This window comes from Gorilla gorilla, chromosome 12, assembly GCF_029281585.2.
Source record: "Gorilla gorilla gorilla isolate KB3781 chromosome 12, NHGRI_mGorGor1-v2.1_pri, whole genome shotgun sequence".
Taxonomy (NCBI): Eukaryota; Metazoa; Chordata; class Mammalia; order Primates; family Hominidae; genus Gorilla; species Gorilla gorilla.
In genome coordinates, this window is record NC_073236.2 from 129,460,601 (window position 1) to 129,478,110 (window position 17,510).

The window sequence follows — 17,510 nt, forward strand, 5'->3', positions numbered from 1 at the left end:
AGAGGGCATCTTCATGCTCTTCGTGGGAGGCCTGAACCCATTTCCACACAAAAGAGTGGATCCTAGTGGGTTTAGTCAACCATGGAGGGATGGGGGAAGGCGAAGGGATCCGTGCATTCCTCGTGGGGAGCCGAGGGGAAGGATGCTGGTCAAACTGGTTTCTTAGATAAAAAGAGACATAGAGGAAGAGACGCTCCTCCCTCTGTCCACAAGCCTTCCTGGGGCAGCCTTCTTGGAACCATGAGGAGAGCTGGGCCAACACCTGGGCAAGGAACTGCAAAAACAGGAAAAGAATCCAGGTCTTCAACGTTGTTCTTGAGGCTCCGAATACATGAAACTGGAGACTCCCTTCCCCAAGCCGCATTGCTACGTGAGATGACTGCTTTTCCTTATTGCTTAAGCCAATGTGAAATGTCACCAGTGCTTACCAGAACTGTGGTTAGAAACTGTCCTACAAGAAGGCAGAAGGAAGACTCTGACGGGCCTACCGCAAGGGGCCGAGCCTGCCCTTGCCCGCCCGCTCTCAGACCCATTCCCCACTCCCACTGTGCCTCTGCTGTTTCTCTGGTGGAGTGGACAGGGCTGGCCTCAGAAAATTACACTGCCCAGGATCTCTTGTCAACAGGCTTCTGACTGGGAAGTGCTGGTGGGAGCCTGGAGGATGGGCGGAGGGGAGAGCTGGCTCCTGTCCCTCCTCTCAGTCTCCGTCTCCCTCTCCCTCTCTTGGCTTCGCAGCCTCCCCAGCACTAGCTGCTTCCCCTTGGTGGTCAGTGGGTTTCTCTGTGGTCCCAGTTCCACTGGACAGCCCACAGGTGGCTGCCATGCTGCTGAGGACCCTCGTCCCCTTTCATCCCCAGTCCTCTGGGTGATAGTGGCTTCCTGCAGCTGTAAGATATGTCATCTCTGTAACTAGTTCTCTTGCTAAATTCCCTCTGCTGAACTGCCTGCCTGGGCCCTGAGCCATACAGGGCATGGAATGCCAAAGTGAAACATTCTGTGCCCGCATGTGGAGGCCGACCTGCCTTCTACGATGGCAGGGCCCTGCTGTCAGCCAGGATTTGGATGGACTGATGGAGGCTGGAGCTGGGTGAAGTAGCAGCCCCTGGGGGTAAGAGGCTGCTCCCCAGAGTGACTCCTCCTCTACTCTCCCCTTCACAGCCCTCAGTCCTCTCCCAGAGGAAAGCTGGGCTTGTGGGCGGGAGCCTCCCTTGGTGCCCACAGGTCTTATTCTTGCCCTGGGTGCTGCAGGCCCCTCCCTAACTCTCCCTGGCCCTGAACAAGCCTTTCCAAACCCAGGCCCCTGCTCCCTCAGCTGCGTCCACCTCCTTTGTCTGTGTGACCACTGTCCCAGGGACCAGAACCTAGAGAGCACAAGCCTGGGGGCAGCCTCCCCTCTGGACCAGGAGCTCCTGGAGCACAGGGACCTCCTTGGCCTCCCCTCCTTCTCCCTGGCACCTGGCAGGGGTGCTGGCACAGAGCAAGTGCTCACAGCTGTTAGAACAGAGACAGGGAGCACTGCCCTCAGGGTACCCTACCCCTTGGAGGGCCCGCAAGGCTCGGTGTAGCAGACCCCAGCCACAGGCCCTTCGGATGGTCCCGCCTCTGACTTGGCAGGGACGCAGAGCTCACACTGCCCCTGGGCAGAGCACTCACCTTCCTGAAGACCCAGGTTGTGCAAGGGCCCTCCGCATGCTGCTCCCTGTCACGAGAGGAAAAAATCTTGCAGGCGCTGGGGCTTCCCAGAGGTGGGGCCCCACCAGGGTGAGGCTCTGGCAAAAATGGGGCAGTGGCAAAGCCCAGCAGAGGTGCTGCAACTTGTTGGGTCAGAGGGAGTCACCAGGAGCTTAGGAGAAAATAAAACAAAAGAGGCAGTTTCCTTAGGCACTGGGTAAAAGCGAGGCTTCTCTTGGCTCTTATCAATTCCCTGCTGGTCCCCAGGAACCCGGCCCAGCCACAGAGGGTCCTCCCTTGTCCTACCTGCCACTTGCACACAGGTGGCACTCAGCAGACACGTATGGAATGAATCAACAAACAACTGACTAAAGGAAGAACACCCAGGGTCTTTTGTTCCCCTAATCTTAGATAGCACACGGGGAGAAATTCTCCTGAGCTAATCACTCGTATAGCAACCACAAATGACCATTTCTCAGCACAGCCTCGCTTTCTTTCTTTTTTTCCCAATAGCCCACAGGTGCTACTAAACCCAGTTTCAACTTGACAATATTGAATGGCTTTGTGAGCCAGGAACCGGGCTAGAAACTGAACATACGGAGAGAAGAAAATCATGGTCCTGATTTCAAAGGGAGAGTTGTGGGGAGGGGAAGGCAGGATGGAGGCAGGAAACAAAGGTGCCCACACCACGTGACCCACGTTACGATGGCAGGGGCAGGGTCTGTGGAACATCAGTGGCTCAGGGAGCTGGAGTGGCAGAAGAGGCTGGGAGGGTGGGCAGGGCAGGCCTCAGAGGGTCCTGGGTGCCAGGCTAAGGTGTTTGGACTTTACTCTGTGGACCAAGGGCCACCAGTGAAGGGCTTGAAACAGACAAGCCAAGTAGGCAGATGGCAAAGCTTCTGTCCACGTGTCAGATGGCATGTCTGAATACTGACTCGGTATAGGCTTAATGGCACTCTGACTTCTGCCCACTGAAAAAGACAAGGCCGTGGGAAGCAAAAGAATGATAAACATCACTTTCCCCATGAAAATGAACTCCTCCAGGCCGGGTGCGGCGGCTCACACCTGTAATCCCAACACTTTGGGAGGCTAAGACGGGTGGATCATTTGAGGTCGGGAATTTGAGACCAGCCTGGCCAACATGGCGAAAACCTGTCTCTACTAAAAATACAAAAAATTAGCCAGGAGTGGTGGTGCACGCCTGTAGTCCCAGCTACTCAGGAGGCTGAGGCATAAGAATAACTTGAACCCAGGAGGCAGAGGCTGCAGTGAGCCAAGATTGTGCCACTGCACCACTCCAGCCTGGGTGACAGAGTAAGACTGTGTCTCAAAAAAAAAAAAAAAAAAAGAACTCTTCCAAACTCTCAGCCTCCAGACAAGGGCCCCCTCTTCTCTGCAACTGTGTGTGCCCACTGACCTGCCCCCAGGGCCCTTCTGGGCTCCAGGAGGCCCTGGCCTAGTTCCTATTTGGCTCCTTTCCCAGCAGCTTCCCAGTGAGCCACACCAGGGCTGGGGCAAGGTAGGGCCGTGATGTAACACTTTATAAAACAAACATCCTGGGACTTCCACTTACACATGGGCGTCCTCTGCTTCCAGCAGATCCTTTTGGAGGAGCTCCACTTTTCTGATGATGCCACCATTGCTCAGAGGAAGGAAGGCCTCCCTGAAAGCTGCTTTCTATGCCTCAGGCACGCCATTTGGATTATGGGCAGAGATGGCACACTTTCCACCTTGGAGGGTGGATTGGATTTTTCGGAAACACCTAAAACCATTCAAAGGGCAAGGTTAAAGGACTGGTGAGTGACTGAGCTAAGGAAAACTATTTTTGGCCAAACATCCAGATGGGACTAGAGCATCTGTGACTAGTCCCCATTACCCAGGTGTCCTGAGTTAGGGCACCCTTGCCAGGGCAGAAGCTAACCTCCCAAAGTCCTCATGGGGCTGGAGGTCATGAGCCTCACTCCACAGTCCACTCTTCTATGCTTCTGGAAGAAGTTTGGTGAAGTAGAGTACAACCACGGACACGTAAGCAGAGCCCAAACCCATTTTCCAGAAAGCTCTCAATGTCAAACTTTCCAATACTGAGTAAATGGATACACAAATTCTTGCTGATTATTGTCTTCTATGTGACCTACTTCTTTTTGATAAGGGTGAGGCCAGGCGCAGTGGCTCACGCCTATCATCCCAGCACTTTGGGAGGCCAAGGCGGGCAGATCACTTGAGGTCAGGAGTTTGAGACCAGCCTGGCCAACATGGTGAAACCCCATCTCTACTAAAAATACAGAAATCAGCTGGATGTGGTGGTGGGCGCCTGGATTCCCAGCTACTCAGGAGGCTGAGGCAGGAGAATTGCTTGAACCTGGGAGGCAGAGGTTGCAGTGAGCCAGTATTGCGCCACTGCACTCCAGCCTGGGCAACAGAGCGAGCCTCTTGTCTCAAATAATAATAATAATAATGATAAGGGTGACTGCTTAAGTCTGCAATCACTACATACCTTTATAAGCCTTTTCATGTAAGTTAGCAAAGAAGAAAAAAGATACCTCCTTCATCAGACATGTTTTTGTTTTTGGTTTAGAAAACTTGGTCAGTGGATTTATACAGAACTCTGTGAAATAAGTAGATGCTTAGAACATTAGAAGGCAAGAAGAACCTGAGCTTTCAGCCAGTCCAACCACCCCATTTTCAGAAAGGTAGTCCGGAACCCAGAGAGGCAGAGTGATGTCCGAACTTTCATAATGAGTGGGGCAGGGCGGCGGGGGGTGGTGAGGGGGCCCAAGGAATCCTAAGAAAATGGGAGTTGCTCCCAGAACTTAGGTGAGATGACTAAGCTCTTAGAAGCATGTCCAGTGTAGTATCTAATGTTTTTATTCACTCTTTTAGCACCACACACAGAAGTCTCATCTCTGGCCAGGCACGGTGGCTCACGCCTGTCATCCCAGCACTTTGGGAGGCCGAGGTGGGTGGATCACTTGAGGTCAGGAGTTTGAGATCAGCCTAGCCAACATGGCGAAACCCCATCTCTACTAAAAATGCAAAAATTAGCTGGGCATGGTGGTACATGCCCATAATCCCAGCTACTCAGGAGGCCGAGGCATGAGAATCGCTTGAGCCCGGGAGGCAGAGGTTGCAGTGAGACGAGATCACGTCACTGCACTCCAGCCTGGGCAACAGAGTGAGACTCTCAGAAAAAAAAAATAAAAAATCTCATCTCCACATGAGGGTGATTCCTAAGTGTGTGGCATCACGTATTTTTTTTTTTACAAAGATCTGTTGCTTTTTTCCAAAGAAAAGAAAATAGTAATGGAGAGGATGAAGTTTACTGAAAATACATTGAAAGACAATAAAGTCATGCATTTTGAGTAAGGCCAGGTTTAGTCACCACCACCTGAGCTTCTGGAATCCAGCTGAGTGGTTGGGTTTCACAACTCCAGCCTTGCTGTCCACAGTTCTGCTGCCCAGGGCCTCTGCGGGTCTTCCTGCAGCCGCAGAGCAGAGCTCCGGGGAAGCAGCAGGCCTCCTTCCCTCCTTCTATTTCCCCTGCTGGGCTCTCCGGGCAAGGGCTCACCTTCCCAGCACGCGGGCAGGAGTTTGGGCTTTGGGGTGGGCTGGCGGGAGAGGAAGGTATGTGGGCGATAGCAGTGTGAGTGGCTTGTATGTGCAACAGTCAGAGCCCTCCTGGCTCCCTGAGCCAAGAACTGGCCTCTACGTTCCAGTTAATGTTTCTATCTGGCCACCCCCAGGCTGCTAGGGGAACGCTACCTGCCAAGACATCCAGGCCCTCTGCCTGGAGGCTGCATACTGGGCAGTGCTGGGAAAGACTGGTTGATAGGTGTGCCGGGAAGCTGGGCGATTCTGGCAGTGTAGGACACTTCCGCAGTGGGAGGAAAATTGCGTCATTGGAACAAAGTGTTTCCTCAAAGAGAGGCACAAAGTCCGCATCACCACAGAATCAAAGATGTCTCATTCAGCGCTGGAGCTATAACGTTCTCTGATGGGTTTTGATGGTTAATCTCATCATGAATTAAGCGTGTTAAGGGTGGAGCTAACCCCCCTCTCCCTCCCTCTAGTCCGGGGAACACGGTGCCCGGTGGGCGCTCAAGGACTATGTAAAGATAAAGTTGATAGGGGCGTACCACCCCCACATCCCTTCACATAGGAAGAAGACTCACTTCTGCTTACGGCTCGCGTTTGCTCTCTGTTTCTGTGGAAGTCGTGCCTGCTCCAGGAAGAGCTGGATCATCCATTCATTCATTTATGCATGCATTCATTAAACAGGTATTCACTGACTGTGCCTCAGACCTGGTTTTGGGTACCAAGGAAGTTTTTCAAAACCTCACAGGGCTTTGTAGCTATAAAGATATGTAAGGATCCTTGGGTTGGTTATCTGAAGCCCAGAGAAGGGAGATAACTTGTCCAAGAGCACACAGCAAGTTGGGGGCAGCGCTGGGCCAGTGCTCTGAGCTCCTCCAACCCCGCCCCCACCCACCCAGGGCTAGATCTAGATCTAGATCTACCCTCTCCTCTCCTTAACTCTTCATCGGCTGTACTCCCACCCTAGGGAGTCGAAATCCCCACCCTAGGGAGAGACATATCCTGTCTGGATTGTCCAAAAGGGAATGAAAGGTAAAAATGAAAAAAAAAAAAAAAAGTGTCCCCTATTCAAGTCCAGTGCCTCCCTGGTGCGGGCATTCCAGCGTGGCCTGGAGTGAGTGGCAGTCCACCTCCAGAGGCGTCCCCTGGGCGCTCCTAGGGACTCGAATTTCCCACGCGGCTTTTTGCTTTATGTATTCACTGTTTAGACGTTTTCGGTCAAAGAATTTTGGGACTTCCGTAACTCTCAGAGCGCGCCAGGGAGCCGCCCTTAAAGATACCTAGTTACTGATGAGTTCCATCCGGTAAAGCAGAGGGTAGTGGGCGGCTTGGAGACTCAGGATCCGGCTCCCCTCACGCTCCTGGCTGAGTCCCTGGCTTCAGAGGGGAAACTACCTCCGCAGGCCAGGACCCATCTAGTTACAGGATACCTCGATGTTACAAAGACTAGGCTTCCAGCGCGGGGGCGTGGAGGCGGCTGCCAGCCCTGCCCGCAGCGTGCTGGCGACCCCCGGGACGCCCCTTCCCTCCCGCGCCTCTGCTCCCTAGCTGGTGGGAGCGGAGCGGCACCGTGATCACTTCCAGGTCCCTTGCACCGGAGCAATGGGCGGCAGCAGGGTCCGGAGTCGGCCCGGCGGGGCCCACGTGGCCAGCACATCGGTCCTCCGCTCGCGATTTCCCTTTTCCGCTCTCGGGCACGAGGTACTGAACGCCAGGTGGAAGCACAGCTGTGCAGCTACAGGCTCTGCCGTTCAGCTGCCGCGGGCCGGGGCCTGCGGCGTCGTGCGCGTGCGCGGACCAGTTCCAGGCGGGCGCGACCGCCGCAGGGCGGGGCGGGGCGAGGCGGCCGCAGGGCGGGGAGGGCGGGGAGGGCGGGGCGCGAAGCCGGGGGCGGGGGCCACGCGTGGGGCAGGCGGTGCTCGGCTCGGCTGACGTCGGCCCGCCGGCGCCCCACCAGCTCCGCGCGGGCCCGGGTTGGCCACCGCCGGGCCCCTGCCCCTCCCCCGGCGGTGTCCCGGCCGGAACCGATCGTGGCTGGTTTGAGCTGGTGCGTCTCCATGGCGACCCGCCGGCGCTATAAGTAGGGAGCGGCGCGCCGTGGGGCTTTGTCAGTCCCTCCTGTAGCCGCCGCCGCCGCCGCCCGCCGCCCCTCTGCCAGCAGCTCCGGCGCCACCTCGGGCCGGCGTCTCCGGCGGGCGGGAGCCAGGCGCTGACGGGCGCGGCGGGGGCGGCCGAGCGCTCCTGCGGCTGCGACTCAGGCTCCGGCGTCTGCGCTTCCCCATGGGACTGGACTGCGGCGTCTGGGCGCTCTGAGGTGAGGGACTCCCCGGCCGCGGAGGAAGGGAGGAAGCGAGGGCGGGAGCCGGGGCGGGCTGCGGGCCCCGGGCCCCGGGCACGTGTGCGGCGCGCCTCGCCGGCCTGCGGAGACACGTGGTCGCCGAGCGGGCCACGACCTTGAGGCGCCGCTTCCTCCCGGCCCGGGGATCTCCCGCGGCTGGATAAGGGTGATCGGGGCGCCTCGTTCTGCCCCCGTCTTCACAGCTCGGGGCTGGAGGGGCCTAGGGGAGACCCACCCGGAGACCCTGCGTCCCCGCGCCGGCCTCTTTCCCAACCCGTCGGCGGCCGCGCGCTGGCCGGGGAGCCGTTGGGGAGGCCCTGGCGGCCGCGCAGCAGGTGCAGGGGCGCAGAGCCCGGGCTCGCCTTGGTACAGACGAGCGGGCCCCGGCCTTGGCGCCTTCAGTTTCCTTCCAGTTTTTATTTTCGCTGTGTCTACAGAGCAGATGACACCAATTTGGAAACCCGCGAGAGTGGGTAGAGCTAAGATAGTCTTGTTGTAGTAGCTGTGATATTAGATGCTCGGCCATGACTTAGAGGTGTTTATTTAAGGACTGTGAATGACTCGGTGATTTCGGAAAAGCTTGGCTTAGATGAACGGACATACACAGGGGAGACAGCCCTAAGGTTTGCAGAAAAGGCTGATTGTGCTGTTTGCGAAGTCGAGATAATTGGTGAAAGTGTAGAAGGCAGAATCTCTCAGGAATGTCTGGGGAGGACAAAGAATGTGTTGGCTGACTTTGTTTAAACATAAAATTGGGCAGACTTTAATTGATTTGTGAAATTTTTTTCAAAGTTTGTTTGAATTAGCCCCATCTCTTCTAACATTATCCTCTTGTGCTAATTGATTGACCATTTTAAATAACTTAGCTGTTACAGAAAGAGCAAAAGGTGTTCTTCAGTAAAGTATGTTCAAGTAAGTTACTTAAGTAACGCTTTAAAAGATACAGAAAAGCAAAAAAGTGTTGGCGTATTAAAAAGAAATCAAAACTTTCCAAGTTTAGGCCTGAACATTGCCTTAAAAATATTTAATAAGGCCTTAAATGACCCAGTCCGTGACTGCGTGAGCCTATTTATTATTAAATTGTAGATATTCTTCATATAAACAAAAATATATAACCATGTCTGTAACAAAAATGGTTTTGCTAGCGTTGTTACTCTCTTCCCTTCTCCGAGGGGTGATTTAGGCAACTTCGGAGGTTGACAATGCCAAGCAGTCCCAATAGATAGAGCTTTAAAGCAAATTCTATGCATGGGTTTGGATTTATGACAGGCCCGTCACCCTGGGCCTGTCATAGTACCCCATGCCAGAGCAAACTGTGTCCCCGAACCATTGCCTGGCCTCTGTGCCCGTAGGCTGCTGGCACTGAAGTGGGTTGCACAGTGGAAAAGAAGAAAGCTCTACCTGGCAGAAATTTTTAAAGGTTAAAATAAATAATTTTAAGAAAGCTGGTTCACAAGGTGCCACATTTGATGAAAGCAAAATACAGTGGCTTTTATTGTTACTAGAGTGATGTTCTTGCTTATTTTTCTTATTGGTGAAGTTAGCCCCAAATTATTCTCATAGCTAAGCAAATACGAGAGTGACTGTAAGGACAGTTGGCATTCCCGGAATTGCTAAACTTGGTAGGCAACGCTGGTTTAAGAATACTGAGTTCTAGCCGGGCGTGGTGGCTCACGCCTGTAATCCCAACACTTTGGGAGGCTGAGGCAGGCGGATCACCTGAGGTCGGGAGTTGGAGGCCAGCCTGACTAACATGGAGAAACCCCATCTCCACTGAAAATATAAAATTAGCCAGGCCCCGGGTGTGGTGGCACATGCCGGTAATCCCAGCTACTCGGGAGACTGAGGCAGGAGAATCGCTTGAACCCAGGAGGCGGAGGTTGAGGTGAGCTGAGATCATGCCATTGCACTCCAGCCTGGGCAACAAGAGTAAAACTCTGTCTCAAAAAAAAAAAAAAAAAAAAAAAAACTGAAGTCTGATCAGGTAACAGCAACTGTAATACAATGTGATAAGTTGACTTGAAGATTACAGTTTTTAAAAAGTGTATACCCAGCTAATACATGAAAATTAACTCGTAAAATCTCAAATGCTCCAGACATTTCCATGATACCTGTTGGTCAGTAAAAATCATTCTAAGACTTAGTGGAAGTAGGAAATAGCAAGATGTTTGTATGGCTGTGTATAAAGGCTATAATGTAATCCCAGCACTTTGGAAGACCGAGGCGGGTGGATCACCTGGGGTCAGAAGTTTGAGACCCGCCTGGACAACGTAGTGAAACCCTGTCTCTACTAAAAACACAAAAATTAGCCGGGCATGGTGGCAGGCGCCTGTAATCCCGGCTGCTGGGGAGGCTGAGGCAGGAGAATCGCTTGAACCCAGGAGGCAGAGGTTGCAGTGAGCCAAGATTGCACCGCTGCACTCCAGCCTGGGTGACAGCGTGAGACTCTGTCTCAAAAAAAATACAAAAGTCTATAATGCTATTTTAAGTTTCTAAGGAACTGAAACTGCTCTGAAATAAATCAGGCCATTATAAGACTTTTTTCCATATCGGGGAGCTAAGTGCAGATAAGCTTCTGAAACTTGCATGCTAGATTTTTTTGGTACAAATATTTGAAATGCTTAGTGTGCTGCCTTGGAAAAACCTGGTATTTTTTGTGGTGTCCTTATACTGCCAAGGTTTATGGAATCATGTACCTTATGCCTAGTAATAATTAGGATGACCAGGCCAGTGAGTGGTTCATATCCGGGGCATGATTAGCTCTGCGTGTGCTCGGCCAGTGCCCCATCTTCAACTCGATGTGTTCCTAAGGTAGACAGCAAATTCCTTATTTTATTTCTCAGATTGTCACTGCTGTTCCAAGGGCACACGCAGAGGGATTTGGAATTCCTGGAGAGTTGCCTTTGTGAGAAGCTGGAAATATTTCTTTCAATTCCATCTCTTAGTTTTCCATGTAAGTAGTCAGTTTACATTTATGTTGCAGGTTAATCTTAAGAATTGTATTGCTAAGGCTTCTAAGTGAATTTCTCCACTCTATTTGCATTTTGTTGCGTTTCAGAGGAACATCAAGAAATCATGAATAACTTTGGTAATGAAGAGTTTGACTGCCACTTCCTCGATGAAGGTTTTACTGCCAAGGACATTCTGGACCAGAAAATTAATGAAGTTTCTTCTTCTGTAAGTATATGAGGCCCATGCTGGCAGTGCAGCTGAGAGTGCCAGGCAAGTGGAAAACTTTGGCAAGGTCTAAGGAAGAGCAGTGAGGCTTACATGTCTTGTTATGGAATGTAGAAGTTAATTCACTGGTGGTAAATTAATAGTGATAATGGTGATACTCATATCAGTGGCTAGACTCAAAAGAGCAGGATTCATTGTGACTGATGGGAATGAAGGTCGCTGGCTGCTGGTGTGGTGTGTGGTGAGGCTGCTAGTGAGTCACCTGTGACCACTCTTGTTTCAGGATGATAAGGATGCCTTCTATGTGGCAGACCTGGGAGACATTCTAAAGAAACATCTGAGGTGGTTAAAAGCTCTCCCTCGTGTCACCCCCTTTTATGCAGTCAAATGTAATGATAGCAAAGCCATCGTGAAGACCCTTGCTGCTATCGGGACAGGATTTGACTGTGCTAGCAAGGTAAGCGATAGCAGCAGGCCTCAAAAGCGTTGTATAAAATGGGCCTGCTATTCCCCACGAGGCAGATACAAGTTGTGTTTTTTGGGCAATAAATGCTCACTAAAGGCAAATGGGGCGGGGGGGTACAAGACAGCTTCCCATGCTTTTCTGTTTATTCCACGTGTTAAGCCACGTATGGATAGCATGACACCACTCTTCTTTTTCAGACTGAAATACAGTTGGTGCAGAGTCTGGGGGTGCCTCCAGAGAGGATTATCTATGCAAATCCTTGTAAACAAGTATCTCAAATTAAGTATGCTGCTAATAATGGAGTCCAGATGATGACTTTCGATAGTGAAGTTGAGTTGATGAAAGTTGCCAGAGCACATCCAAAAGCAAAGTGAGTTATTCCCCCATCTGAGGGCAAGATCGGGAGCATAAGATATGTGGATTCTTATCAAACAAACTTAAATTTCTGATTATTATATTTCTATACTTTAGTAGAAAGTAGTTGAAACCCCCTATTGAGTCATGAAGCCTGGGACTCAAACTACAGAATATATCAGCGACAGTATTTAGAACAGGATTGTTTTTATTTTAATCGTGGCTATAAGTGAACATCTATCATGAGACATTTGCTGCACTTTCCTTGCTTGTAGGTTGGTTTTGCGGATTGCCACTGATGATTCCAAAGCAGTCTGTCGTCTCAGTGTTAAATTCGGTGCCACGCTCAGAACCAGCAGGCTCCTTTTGGAACGGGCGAAAGAGCTAAATATCGATGTTGTTGGTGTCAGGTGAGATTTTGGTGGGATAGCTAGAGGTCAAGACATTGAACAGTTTGAGTTTTACAGGCTTTCTCCTAGTGTTTGCTATTATTTTAAGAAATACTAAGACACAGTGTCTCGTCTCTTTATTTTACCCCAGCTTCCATGTAGGAAGCGGCTGTACCGATCCTGAGACCTTCGTGCAGGCAATCTCTGATGCCCGCTGTGTTTTTGACATGGGGGTGAGTATACGTGACCCTGTTAGGGAAGGGCGGGACACAACTGACAATAACTAGTCTTAATTCTAGAGTTAACTTTTTATGGCAGTTGGTTCTGTATTACATGGGTTTCAGCCTATCTGCTGCATACATTTTTGTTATTAGCTGTGGATCTGGCTGACTTATTTTCTTGATTCTAGGCTGAGGTTGGTTTCAGCATGTATCTGCTTGATATTGGCGGTGGCTTTCCTGGATCTGAGGATGTGAAACTTAAATTTGAAGAGGTAATTTAGAACAAAACTGTAATACTCAGTAGCCGTTCTAATACCTTTTTGGAATATTTCAAAATTTAAGTGTCTTAACTAATACCACAATGGGCTGAAGTGTCTTGGTGTGATATTTTGAGTGATTTCTTTGTGCTGTCTGACATTACACTTGATACCATTTGGTTTTCTAAAGTGTGAATCAGCTTTCCCAGAAGTCTTGGATAATTGGTTACATTGGAAATCATGGCTCACACCTGTAATCCAGCACTTTGGGAGGCCGAGGTGGTAGGATCACTTGAGCCCAGGAGTTTGAGACCAGCCTGGGCAACACAGTGAGACCCCATCTCTACAAAAAAATTTTAAAATTAGCCTGATGTGGTGGCGGGCACCTGTAATCCCAGCTACTTGGAAGGCTGAGGTGGGAGGATCACTTGAGCCCAGGAGGTTGAGGCTGCAGTGAGCCACGATCATGCCACTGCACTCAGCCTGGGCTACAGAGTGAGACCCTGTCTCAAAAAAAAAAAAGAAAAAGCATGTTGCTGTGGGCGTCCTAGAGAATATGCTGACTGTAGCACATCATCACCCCAAATGTGCTTTGCTAGACCTATGCTTCCTCTCCTTAAAATACTTGAAATGTTTAGTCACTTAGGAAGTTAAGCCATTATGTTGGTGCTTGAATTTATAAAATACATCCACATGGTTTGTTAAAATCATGACGTAGGCAGAATAGGATTTTTATCCTGTTGGCATGTATTTGTTAAAATGTTTTGACATCTTGATGCCTTCCTAGGTAGTAGTTAGTTGTGTACTGTTCTTTGATAAAAATCATACCCATAACATCCTAAAGGAGATAGGGTGCCTGGAGGGGAATGAAAACGAGCCACCTGGGATGTGTAGCTTGGTTTTCAGGGAGATGTTGATGTTTTTTTGCTTTTGTTACTTAATGATAAACCTGTCTGTTGATGCCTGGTCTCATGATGTCATGTCACAAGGCCCTGTGATGTTACTCCCCCATGTGAATTTCCCACAATGAAGGCTGCTCTTTCTTTTCTGTTTCACTCTCTTAGATCACCGGCGTAATCAACCCAGCGTTGGACAAATACTTTCCGTCAGACTCTGGAGTGAGAATCATAGCTGAGCCCGGCAGATACTATGTTGCATCAGCTTTCACGCTTGCAGTTAATATCATTGCCAAGAAAATTGTATTAAAGGAACAGACTGGCTCTGATGGTATGTATAAAGGACGAATCACTTGATGTATAACTGAAAGCTGATGCAAAAAGTCATTAAGATTGTTGATCTGCCTTTCTAGACGAAGATGAGTCGAGTGAGCAGACCTTTATGTATTATGTGAATGATGGCGTCTATGGATCATTTAATTGCATACTCTATGATCACGCACATGTAAAGCCCCTTCTGCAAAAGGTAATTTCTGAGCATACTGTATAAAACAATTAAGAGGACTGGTCACAACACGTATAATTAAGTAGTACTTCCTCTCTCTGTCTCTTTATATAGAGACCTAAACCAGATGAGAAGTATTATTCATCCAGCATATGGGGACCAACATGTGATGGCCTCGATCGGATTGTTGAGCGCTGTGACCTGCCCGAAATGCATGTGGGTGATTGGATGCTCTTTGAAAACATGGGCGCTTACACTGTTGCTGCTGCCTCTACGTTCAATGGCTTCCAGAGGCCAACGATCTACTATGTGATGTCAGGGCCTGCGTGGTAAGTAAGCCATGCATGTTGATGGTGCTGCCAAGAATAGGCACCTTCTTGGATATGTGCTTCTTGTCTAGATGAATAAGAAATTGTCTTGCCTAAGATTAAATATAAATGGATATTTTTCCTAAGAAAAGTTTTAGAAAAGACTAATGAGTGTATTTCTATGTAACTGGAATATATTTAAGTTCATGCCATGTGTCTTGTGGTTTCCTTATTACCAAAACGGTGACTGAATAAACGCTTGCTTCAGAAATACATTGCATTGGCCAGGTGTGCTGGCTCACACCTGAAATCACAACACTTTGGGAGGCCAAGGCAGAAGGATCACTTGAGCCCAGGAGTTCGAGCCTGGGCAACATAGTGAGACCCTGTCTCTACAAAAAATTAAAAAATTACTTGGCCATGGTAGTGGGCGCCTGTAGTCCCAGCTGCTTGGCTAAGGTGAGAGGATTGCTTGAGCCTGGGAGGTTGAGGCTGCGGTGAGCTATGATAGCACCATTGTATTCCAGCCTGAGTAACAGAGAAAGACCCTGTCTCAGAAAAAAAATATACATTGAATTGTTTCCTGATGGGAAGTAAATACTCCCATGCCCAGTTAGGAGTGAGTCAGGGTTTTTAATATGCCACTTTTTCTTTCTCAGGCAACTCATGCAGCAATTCCAGAACCCCGACTTCCCACCCGAAGTAGAGGAACAGGATGCCAGCACCCTGCCTGTGTCTTGTGCCTGGGAGAGTGGGATGAAACGCCACAGAGCAGCCTGTGCTTCGGCTAGTATTAATGTGTAGATAGCACTCTGGTAGCTGTTAACTGCAAGTTTAGCTTGAATTAAGGGATTTGGGGGGACCATGTAACTTAATTACTGCTAGTTTTGAAATGTCTTTGTAAGAGTAGGGTCGCCATGATGCAGCCATATGGAAGACTAGGATATGGGTCACACTTATCTGTGTTCCTATGGAAACTATTTGAATATTTGTTTTATATGGATTTTTATTCACTCTTCAGACACGCTACTCAAGAGTGCCCCTCAGCTGCTGAACAAGCATTTGTAGCTTGTACAATGGCAGAATGGGCCAAAAGCTTAGTGTTGTGACCTGTTTTTAAAATAAAGTATCTTGAAATAATTAGGCATTGGGACGTTTTTATGGTGTGTTCATTCCAGACAGTTCACGAATCCCGTATAGCTTGCTCTGATTCTCAGAGAACAATGAGTGGGTCCACCCACACACAGGTAGGAGGACAGGTGAGACGGAAGCCCCATCCTCCCATGTGGGCGGTGCACATCTGCTCAGCCCACCCCACATGTCCAGAGTTGGCTGCAAACTCCATGTCCAGAGCCCCTGGTGGTGGGACCTACTTAAGTCTGACGGACCTGTCCTGTCCAGGCCAGTGCCCAGGGAAGGTGTGGGAGGCCCTTTGAGCCTGGCCTGCAGAGACCATCCATGTCCCCTCCACCTTCATGCCCGTGAGAAGTTAGGAATGTATATGGTACAACATTTGGCAGTCAGCTTATTTTAATAAATTCAGCAACAGCAAGTTCCTACCATGTTGTGTATCTTCACCATCTTGTCTGACCATGACCACTGGCCTTGTGTGTTCTTTTACTCAACGTGTACCCCCGCTCTCCCCCAAAGTGTGGCAGGCTCTCATGCTCCTTAACCCCCACTGTGGCAATGTCCTACTGGTAACGCTGGAGCTGCAGGAGGAGGGAAGGACACGTCAGAGCCACCAGGCAGTGGGAGCATCTTGGAGTCCCCACCAGCCTCATGAGGGGGACAGGAAGAGAGCAAATGTGTAGGGAGGAAGGCTGTGGCTCCTCCCAGGGTGGGGAGGCCAAGCCGATGCTGTCACCCATTTACCAAAGCTGAAGAGAGTGACTTCCTGCCTTTCTCAAAAGCATCACCTTCCCCTGAGCCCTGAGTCCAGAGAAGCCAGGAGCCCTCATGTGGCTGCCGAGGTAGCTCAGGGCTTGGCTTATCACCAACTCTGGTCTCCCTGGGCCAGGGTTGCCAAAACATGAAAGATTTTTTCAGGAGCCATAGAGGTTGGTTCTGACTGGAGCGGGAGGGCGGGAAGGAGTGCTGTAGTCCACAGCCCTGCCTTCCGGGAGCCTGAGAAGTAGGATGCTGGTGTGTTTGGGTAACTCTAGCTCCCCAACAAGGGCAGTTCCCTGGGATCCGGGACCCACTATGTTAAGAGAGTTGGCACTGAGTATGTACTGTGTGCCAAGAAATTTGAGCTAGACACCAAGCCTAGAATCTTGGTAAATTAGGTCTTCCATCTTAAAAAGGAAGAAATTCCCGAGATCGCTTAGTGGCAGTGCTGAGCTTGGACTGAAAAGGGGGGTATTCCACTCAAAATCAACTAAGGCTTTGGAAACAATGCTCTTTCAGCCAGTTAGGGAAAATGTAATCCAACAACGGTCAGTAGTGCCAGTGGGGACAGAAACAGCCGCAGGTAATCCCGTGCTACATGTGAGCGGCCCCTGAAACCTCGCTTCTGACCACAGCTTGGGGCAGCTACTTACAGGCCCCAACAAAGCCAGACTTGGGTCTGTGAAATGATGTGGCCAGGCTTGATCAGGTGATCTTCCTTGGCCCTTGTACATGGGAGCAGGCAGGCGAATTTGGCAGGAGAAACCAGAGAACGAGGACAGCCAGACGGTAGCCGGGGCTGTGTCGACACCAGGCACCGTCCTCCAGGAAGCTTAAGTCCTGCTTTGCATTTGGGTATCTCCACGTCATTTTTAAAGATGGTGCTGTCTGGTCGTGCACAGATACTGGGCATTTCTAGACTCGTGACTTGAAGTGAATACAGCTCCACCAAGACCACTTGTGAATTTCTTCCTGCCGTGCTGGCCCCCGGGAGAGGGGATTCAGGGGAATTGAGCTATTGGGCAAAGGTAAAGGCAGCCAGAGTACATTAGAATCACTTAGGGTGCTTCTTAAAAATACTCATTATTGCCCCCGACCACTTTCCCCAGACTCTGGGGATGGGGTAGTGTTGGAGCAACTGGAGAACCATCTGGAAGACATAAAAGTATCCCCAACTCCTGCTCCAAAATACATTCCAGATAGATGAAAGTTTTAAATATAACAGATTAGACCATAAACCTACTGGAAACAAAGTCAAAAGGCAAGGGACAAACAGGGCTACAATGCCCGTGAAAAGGACTAATTTTCTTCATATTAAAAACTCCAACAAATCAATAAAGTAACAATGCAATAGAAAGTGAGCAAGGCATAAACTTGGCTCACAGTAAATTTTTTTTTTTTTGGTAGGCAGAGTCTCACTCTCACCCAGGCTGGAATGCAGTGGCAC

The 17,510-nt window shown here is 50.1% G+C and overlaps 1 protein-coding gene and 1 non-coding gene across 2 annotated transcripts; both read left to right on the top strand.

The window, feature by feature from the left end:
- The first annotated feature begins 7,172 nt into the window (after positions 1 to 7,172).
- ODC1 (ornithine decarboxylase 1) lies at positions 7,173 to 15,313 on the top strand. The gene is made up of 12 exons (XM_004028836.5): positions 7,173 to 7,576; positions 10,444 to 10,553; positions 10,659 to 10,777; positions 11,061 to 11,234; positions 11,441 to 11,613; positions 11,873 to 12,007; positions 12,138 to 12,219; positions 12,396 to 12,479; positions 13,529 to 13,691; positions 13,774 to 13,886; positions 13,980 to 14,194; positions 14,833 to 15,313. Exons 3-12 carry the CDS (start codon positions 10,676 to 10,678, stop codon positions 14,975 to 14,977), a joined length of 1,386 nt encoding a protein of 461 aa, XP_004028885.1. The 5' UTR covers positions 7,173 to 7,576; positions 10,444 to 10,553; positions 10,659 to 10,675; the 3' UTR covers positions 14,978 to 15,313.
- On the top strand, positions 8,847 to 8,982 carry LOC115933635 (small nucleolar RNA SNORA42/SNORA80 family). Its single transcript, XR_004069501.1, has one exon. It is a non-coding gene; the product is annotated as a small nucleolar RNA SNORA42/SNORA80 family (small nucleolar RNA).
- Positions 15,314 to 17,510: the final 2,197 nt, after the last annotated feature.

What these genes read in the sequence shown, in the direction of transcription:
- ODC1 (XM_004028836.5), top strand. Translation starts at nt 10,676, where the DNA reads ATGAATAACTTTGGTAATGAAGAGTTTGACTGCCACTTCCTCGATGAA. An exon ending in ATCGATGTTGTTGGTGTCAG is followed by an intron (nt 12,008 to 12,137) that starts GTGAGATTTTGG and finishes ATTTTACCCCAG; the next exon opens with CTTCCATGTAGGAAGCGGCT. An exon ending in GTGATGTCAGGGCCTGCGTG is followed by an intron (nt 14,195 to 14,832) that starts GTAAGTAAGCCA and finishes TTTCTTTCTCAG; the next exon opens with GCAACTCATGCAGCAATTCC.